We start from the raw sequence: 8,147 nt of genomic DNA, 5'->3' as shown, positions 1-8,147 counted from the left end.
CTCTTAGAACCAGTCTTAAAGGCACAGGACTCAATATACAGCACAAACAGAACAGACGATTGGGGATACAGGCATCATAAAGTTACCCTAGGACAGATGTCAATGACCGCTAATTTCCAATTTTGGGGGAGCATGGTTGGGGAAGGCATCCCTGGTTGGAGAGATCCCGTATCTTTAATGACGTTAATTTGCCTGAGGTCATGGAGAAGCCGCCATTTGTTTTTGTCAGCCTTTTGGATGACAAAAACAGGAGAATTCCACGGTGACGTGGTCTCCTCAATGTTACCTTTCTTCAGCTGCTCTTCCACGAGCTCATGAAGTGCCTTTAGTTTTTGTTTAGAAAGCGGCCACTGCTCTACCCATACTGGTGTGTCTGTTTTCCAATTCAGCTTTTGGGTAGGGCACTTCTCAGCGGCCGCTGCCCAAAAATTCTGTGCGGGGTCTGGGATGTCAATTGTGACCCCCCACTGGGCCATGAGATCTCTCCCAAGCAAGGGTTCCTTGTAATCTAAAACGAAAGGGCAGAGACTGGCCAATTGCCCTTTCGGCCCCCTAATTTGCACCACACTCTTTGATTGTTTTGCTAATTGGATGCCCCCTACACCTTGCACGTGTCCAGATACGTTTTTCAAGGCCCAATGTGACGGCCAATACCGTGTGGGTAGTATGGTCACATCTACCCCCATGTCTAGGAGGTCTGTTATGTTCAGGGCCTCCCCACCCACACTGAATTCACAGTCTACCTTAGGTTTATGTTCCATGATTTTCTGGATAGGACAGGTCGATAGGACATTCTCAGGAGAAGGATCCCAGGTGGGAATGGCCTGTGTTACAATCTGTCCCTTTGGTAGGAACGTTGGTGGGTGGGTGCAGCGCAGCCAGAGGATGAAGTCTCCGGGATCGGTTATAAGGGTTCCCAGTAGGACTTCCACCTCATGCGGAGTGTACTTACAGTCCCCCACGATGATGAACTTACCTTCAATCCGAGGCCAAGTTCCAGGCTCGCTGGAGTCCACAGCAATAAAGTACCAATCATCGTCATTTAGGAGCAAAGACTCCGTGAGCCACAACCTATAAGGTTTATTAAATGAATCTGTCGTTAGAATAGGTTTGGCAAGGTCATGGTCCTTGTCAGGTGTCAAGTCCGGTAGAGATTCTGTCTCGCCCACTTTAGTGGGACGAGGCAGCACTATCCTGTGGTTTACATTCTCTTTCCCTCTCCTTTCCCTCCCTGCCCAGTCCACCCTATTTGCGTCTTGGCGCAGGGTGGACCTGCACTCCCCATTCAGTTTTTTTGAAACTGAGGTTTTTCCCCATTAGCTTTCCCTTGCCCTCCCTCTTTTTTGTTTTTAAACGTTTCAAATTATTTTTTGAGCGGGCATTGAGAGACCCAGTGTCCTGTCTCTCCGCAGAGATGACATGGGCGGTTCTGGCTCTGACTGAAGAATTTTTTCTTCTGTACAGGTGTTCTGCTTGCTGGCATAGCAGACCATCCACTGGTTTCTGTTGCAGCAGCCCTCATGGTGTTAGGAGGATGTGCTCGTTGTCCAGGTGGGGGGGGCCCATAAACGGAGCCTTTATCTGGCAGATCTGCAGCATTTCTCGAAGAGAGGGTGGAGGGTCTAGGGGAAGACTTAAAATCGCAGCACGGCATAAATCATTTGCATTGGTGAAAGCAATTTCCTCTAGAATTCCCTCCCGCTCCTGCTCCTTTTTTACTTGCAATTCAATTGCTCTGGTCAGCCTTTCTACATAATCCACAAAGGGTTTCATGGGACCTTGCCTGATCTTAGAATAGGGTGGAAGGGGAACATGAGGCTGCATACTTAAAAATTGTTTGGTTGCTGATTCTGCTACGATCTGCAGAGCCAGAACGGGGATGTTTGCCACCTGGTCAGCTGGGGAAGCCCACTGCCCCTCACCGCATAGATGATCAATGGTGAGGGGGTTGCCCTGCTCTTCAATGGCTGTTTCTGGATTTGCAAGTAAATTGGGGAGGGCGTCCCTGAGCAGCTTTCTCCATGCTGCGTCCCACAACTTGTATTCCGTAGAATTTGTGAGGCAGGAGAAAAGCTGCTTCATGTCCACGGGGACAACTGCAACCCCGGTAAGATCGACCTTTAAAAGGCCCTTGAAATAGGGACTCTCCTTGCCGTAATCTTTATGTGCCTTGCATAAATCGCAAATGGTGGTTTTGGGGAAGGGGTGCCAGTTGGCATGGGTGACATTCCCCCCCTCGCGAACGTTTAAAAGCATCAGGGGCAAGGGATGGGATTGAATGAGGCTGCGGCTGTTCCGGCTGTCCCGGCTCTGACTCCTCTTCCGGGTTCCCACTGTGGGAACCGGAATGGGGTGCGTGAGAACTGGAACTCCAGGACTTCTGTCTTCCGGGTGGGGGGGTGGTTTGGGAGCTGGATGACATCACCTGAGGGGTGTGTCGGTGGGCAGGGTGGATGGGAGGGGTTTGAGGAGAAGGCAGAGGGAAGCGGGTGACATCATGAGAGAGGGGCGGGGTCGGGGACAGAAAGGGATTGGGGGGAGTGGAGGGAGTGGGGGGACAGAAGGGATTATGGGGAGAATAAAGGGAGGACCATGAAGACGGCCGAGCCATGCGGTCGCCGCCATGTTGTGTCCTGGGGAGGGGGGCACCATCTTGTGACTCAGGTTCCATAGAAATAAAACAAACTTTGGGTTTTTGAACCGGGGAAAACGGGGAAGGGGAAAGTTCCCGGACGGCCTGGCCGAGGCTATCCAAGAAATCCCGAGCAGTTCAGCCGAGACTGCTTGGGCGGGGGGTTTTGGGCACCTGCAGGGAGCTTGAGCTGGCAGATGGTTTCTCTGCCGCTCCCTTTAGAATGCCCTTCTCTGGGAAAGAGGGTTTGGGAATGGGGTAAGGGGAAACTGGGGACGCTTGCCCGCAACTCGGTGATTTCTCTGTTCTCTTTTCTGCTAGAATGGCAGATTTAATCTGCAAAACCCTGATTTATTAAAGAAATATGGGTATTGATCTAGTATCGATACTCAACTGTGACGGACAAAAACTCTCTAACAGTTTAGAGTTAGAAAGTGTATGTTTATTACGGCCGGGCAGCCATCGGAATAGTTCCCTAATTCGCACTGCGAAATTCACAGGTAATTACAAAGCCTTTTATTTACAAAAGTGTTGAATATCCAAAATACAAATGCATATTCATACCCCTGTCACCTCCCATTCCTCGCTTCGTATGCTAATTGGCAAAAAGGCTATTAAGCATGCGTACTTTGTTTCTTAAAATGAGTCGGGGGTCTATTTTGGGGAGGGGTCACCTAAAATGAGGAAGTAAGATGAGTCTTCCTCGTCTTGACCTTTCTACCTTTTCAATGCATTCGTGACAAATGATTCCTTGGTAGAACTTACAGTTTCCTGTGTTCAATGGGTCCTTTAAGCAGGAAATCTGCAGCTATCTTATGTCTTATTTACCACATTCTGTTTTTCATGACAAGGACAACTACATAAACATAAACCTGACAAGAAATGAGTTACAAGATCCGGGGTAGCTTATCTAAGATCCGGCTTCTGTTAACTGCGAACAAAGATTGCCTATCTACTTCAGCTAGTTCAGCAACTTATTATCTTAACTTTCCTAAAAAATCCTTAGTTCCTCAAAATTAACGTCTCATTCCCCACTTCTTCTTTGAAATGAGTAAATTCTTTTACTCAGTATACAGAGTCTTCCTCATCTATCCAAGCTGTACAGCTAGTGTCTCTCAAGACTAAGCCATACGCCTTTGACAGTGATGTTAAAGCTGCCACTCGTCGTAGCATCCTCCAGTTCCAAACAAGTATTACAATGGATAACACTAAACTTATGCTGACCAAAATAAGCAACACAACTATAGGGTGGATTAAGGTATTCAATATTCCGGTTGCTGTTGGTGACCACCCAAAAAGCACATCCCACCAATGATGAGACAAATGTTCCTCAAGCCTTTTAAAAACGCCTTTGATGGTCTCTGTGTCATGGTGTATAGTAATTTGAGCAACTAAGTCAAATTCATTCACCCTCTAATGTCCCTTCACATATGTATCCTAATTGTCTCCTCACAGTACAGGGCTCTAGATTAATAGTTTGCCGCTTTCCTTTAATTTCTTGGGCTCACATTCTGTGTTCAGAAGGGTACAATACAGTTCCCTCATGGTTTAATCCTAAGGGGACTATTGGGTGTATTAAGTCCACTGAGGCATCGTGTATAGTTTTCTTCCCTCCCACTAGCTTGCATTTGTGACTTTTAGTATCTTGTTTAAAGCCTTACGAGAGTAAGGATCATAGGCTCTTCCTTGGCCCTGGTATATCCCAGTCACATTATACCTTTGTGGTATTGCGTTGACTCCTGTTATGGTTAAGGTAATTACTACAATAGTTACAACTTTCCACATAATGTCCAAAATAACTCTTAGTCCATTTATTCGTTGTTCCGAGTGAGCTTCAGCTTCAGTTCGTTATCGCCTGGTGTGGCTTTCCAAATTCCTTCTGGGGCTTTCTTCACTCGGGAGTGATGGATCCAGGCCTTCTGTTCTTGGATCTTGATTGCAGTGAAGGTAGTGAGGAGCACCTGGAATGGTCCTTCCCACTGTGGTTCTAAGGTTTTTTCTGCAAAAGACTTAACATACACATAATCCCTAGGTTGTACATCATGTACTGGCCCATCTAGTTCTCTGTTTTGAGTTCCAGCCACATACTTCTCAATTTCTCTAAGTTGTTTATTTAGGGCCACCATATATCCATGTAGGGTTTCTTCCCCTACTTGAATGGATGCTGTTCCCTCTTGAACTGCATATGGCCTTCCATACAATATTTCAAAAGGGCTTAGTTTCTCTTTTGCTCTTGGTTTTGTCCGAATTTGCAACAAGGCCAATGGGAGAGCCTGAGGCCAGGGCAGATTTGCTTCTTGCCCCAATCTTACAATTTGTTGTTTAATCAAATGGTTCATCTTTTCCACCTGGCCGCTAGATTGAGGGTGGTATGGGGTGTGCAATTCCCAGTCTATTCCCAGGTGGTGACTTATTTGCTGCACAATTTTCGAAATAAAGTGTGGTCCCCTATCTGAGGATATGGTGGCTGGAACTCCAAATCGTGGTATTATTTCTTGCAACAGCGCTTTGGTCACCTCTCAGGCCTTAGCTGTCCTGGCAGGAAAGTCTTCTGGCCATCCTGAAAAGGTATCAGTTAACACCAATAGGTAACGATACCCTCCCTTCCTGGGCAGTTCTGTAAAATCAATTTGCCATTGTTGCCCAGGTCCACAACCTTTCCCAATTTGTCCCACTTTAGGCTTTGGGGTATTTTTAGGGTTAGTTCGGAGGCAAAGACTACACTGACGAGTTACTTGTATCACTGTGCCCTGCAATTTCCTGGCCATGATTCTTTCTTTCAAATGGTTATACAGGGCATCTATTCCCCAGTGTGTTTTCTCATGTTCCCTCTGTACTAATGACCACAACAAATAGGAGGGTACTACAAGTTTTCCTTCTTCTGTTACAGCCCATCCCTTCTAATTATAACTTGCCTTTTCTACCTTGATAAGTTTCTTATCTTTCTTATTGTACACTGGCTTACCTTCAATAGAAACTTTTCCATCTGGAATCAATGCTGCCTCAACAGCCTTATCAGGTACCTCACCTTTTGCTGCTTCTTTTGCCTCTCTGTCCGCCAGCATATTCCCTTCTTCCAATTCAGAGCTCACTTTTTGGTGTGCCTTTATGTGCATTACGGCTACTCTCTCAGGTAGTTGTATGGCATCTAATAGCCTCAGTATCTCTTGTGCGTGTTTAATACTCTTGCCTTGTGAATTCAGCAGTCCTCTTTCCTTCCAGATGGCTCCGTGAGCATGAACCACTCCAAATGCATACCTTGAGTCCGTGTAGATGTTGATCTCTTTTCCTTTTGCCAGCTCTAGGGCTCGGATTAAGGCAATTATTTCAGCCTTCTGTGCAGATGTATTAGTTGGTAATGGCCCAGACTCTATTACCTCTCTGCTTGTGGTAACTGCATACCCAGCGTGCCTTCTTCCACTGACGACATAGCTGCTTCCATCAGTAAACCAGGTGTCAGCATCCTCAAGCGGGGTGTCCTTCAGATCTGGGCGGCTCGAGTATGTGGCTTCAATGGTCTCCAGGCACTCATCGATCACTGGTTCTCCCATGCTCCCGCTGAGGAAGGAAGCTGGGTTCACAATGTTAGTTACCACAATTTCAACATCATCTTGTTCTACCAGTATGGCTTGGTACTTCAGAAATCTCTGTGGGGAGAGCCAATGTCCCCCTTTTGCCTCAAGGACTGCAGACATTGTGTGAGATACTAGCACAGTCATCTTCTGGCCTAGGGTGAATTTGCGTGCTTCTTGGATGTTTATTGCTACTGCTGCAACTGCTCTGAGGCACCCTGGCCATCCTTTAGCTGCTGTGTCCAGTTGCTTGGAAAGATAGGCCACTGCCCTCCAGCACGGGCCTAAGTTCTGTGCTAATATTCCCAAGGCAATCCCCTGCTTCTCATGAGAAAACAGGAAAAATGGTTTACTCACGTTTGGAAGTCCTAGGGCTGGAGCTGACATAAGGGCTTTCTTTAGTTGGTTGAAGGCTCGGGTTGCATCTTTTGTCCACTGAAGATCTCTGCTCCCTTCCGTGATCAAGGCATACAGAGGTTTAACAAGCAACCCATAGTTATAAATCCACAGTCTGCACCACCTTGTCATGCCTAAAAAGGTTCTTAGTTCTTTCACTGTCTGAGGTTTTGGGGTCTGGCATATTGCTTCCTTGCGATCCTGTCCCAGAGTCCTTTGTCCAGCACTTACTTCATAACCCAGGTAAATGACTGTTTGCCTCACCATTTGGGCTTTCTTCTGGGATACTCGATACCCCTGCAGGCCTAGAAAGTTCAGGAGGCTTACCGTCCAGTCCACGCATGTCTCCTGGGTCCGGGTAGCTATTAAGAGATCATCCACATACTGGAGTAACTGTCCTTCTCCTGGTGGAGGTTCCCAGGACTCTAAATCCTTGGCAAGCTGTTCCCCAAATATAGTGGGGGAGTTCTTGTACCCCTGCGGTAACACACACCACGCGAGCTGAGTTTTTCTTCCAGTTTTAGGGCTTTCCCACTCGAATGCAAAAATTTTCTGGCTGGCTTCATGGAGAGGGAGGCAAAAGAAAGCATCCTTTAGATCTAGAACAGTAAACCAAGTTAGTTCAGGTGTTAAACGGGTTAACAAGGTGTAGGGATTGGCAACCACTGGATACAAGTCTTCAGTTACCTTGTTAACAGCCCTTAAATCTTGTACTAATCTGTATGACCCATCAGGTTTCTTTACTGGCAGAATAGGAGTATTAAAATCAGATTGACATTCTCTCAGTAGTCCTAGCTGCAGAAAGTTCTCAATAATTGGGCTAACCCCTTCTATATCTTCTTTCTTTAGGGGGTATTGTTTAACCCTTACTGGCTGTCCTCCTTCTTTAAGCCTGATTTGCACTGGTAGTGCATTCTTTGCTCTTCCTGGTATATTGGAGGCCCACACTCCTGGAAATACTTGATCCATTATTTTCCTAAAATTTTCCTTTTCACTTGCTACTTCAATTTCTTTGGTTATTAGCATTAAGCTTAACAGTTCTACATATTGTTGATCCTTTACCTCCAAACTAATTTCCCCATTTTTGAATATTATTCGTGCTTCCAGCTGCTCTAGCAAATCTCTGCCCAAAAGTGCAGATGGAGCATTAGGCATGTATAAAAATCGATGGATGCCCCACTGTTTTCCCAATTTATACTTCAATGGTTTACAAAAATAAGCTCTTTCAGGTTGGCCAGTTGCCCCCTTTACCATAACATAATCATTGGTTACAGGTATTAGGGCCTTATTCAACACTGAAAATGTTGCCCCTGTATCTATCAAAAATTTCACTTCTTTTTCTTTGTTCCCCAGTTTAACTATAACCAGAGGGTCCCCTAGGGTAGGGCCCTCCGGTCCCCTTCAGTCCTCTTTTACATGAGCAACTACTTTTTCCTTTTTCTGATCACCTTTTCTATGTTCATTACCCTTTCTTAATTCTGGGCACTGGTTTTTCCAGTGACCAAATTTCTTACAAAATGCACATTGATCTTTTCCTAGTCGGGGTG

At 46.1% G+C, this 8,147-nt stretch overlaps 1 protein-coding gene across 1 annotated transcript; it reads right to left on the bottom strand.

Annotated features, from left to right (window-relative positions):
• Positions 1-3,220: 3,220 nt before the first annotated feature.
• Positions 3,221-6,800, bottom strand: LOC131378751 (uncharacterized). The gene is made up of 2 exons (XM_058423923.1): positions 5,598-6,800; positions 3,221-4,641 (listed from the first exon to the last, which is right to left on the bottom strand). Exons 1-2 carry the CDS (start codon positions 6,730-6,732, stop codon positions 4,481-4,483), a joined length of 1,296 nt encoding a protein of 431 aa, XP_058279906.1. The 5' UTR covers positions 6,733-6,800; the 3' UTR covers positions 3,221-4,480.
• Between the last annotated feature and the right edge of the window lie 1,347 nt (positions 6,801-8,147).

This window comes from Hirundo rustica, chromosome W (genome assembly GCF_015227805.2).
Source record: "Hirundo rustica isolate bHirRus1 chromosome W, bHirRus1.pri.v3, whole genome shotgun sequence".
In the NCBI taxonomy this organism is placed as follows: Eukaryota; Metazoa; Chordata; class Aves; order Passeriformes; family Hirundinidae; genus Hirundo; species Hirundo rustica.
The sequence above is the reverse complement of the archived record's forward strand: the minus strand, read 5'-3'. Positions and strand labels throughout refer to the sequence as shown.

What these genes read in the sequence shown, in the direction of transcription:
- LOC131378751 (XM_058423923.1), bottom strand. Translation starts at nt 6,732, where the DNA reads ATGACAAGGTGGTGCAGACTGTGGATTTATAACTATGGGTTGCTTGTT. An exon ending in TGGAAAAGTTTCTATTGAAG is followed by an intron (nt 4,642 to 5,597) that starts GTAAGCCAGTGT and finishes GTGTATGTTAAG; the next exon opens with TCTTTTGCAGAAAAAACCTT.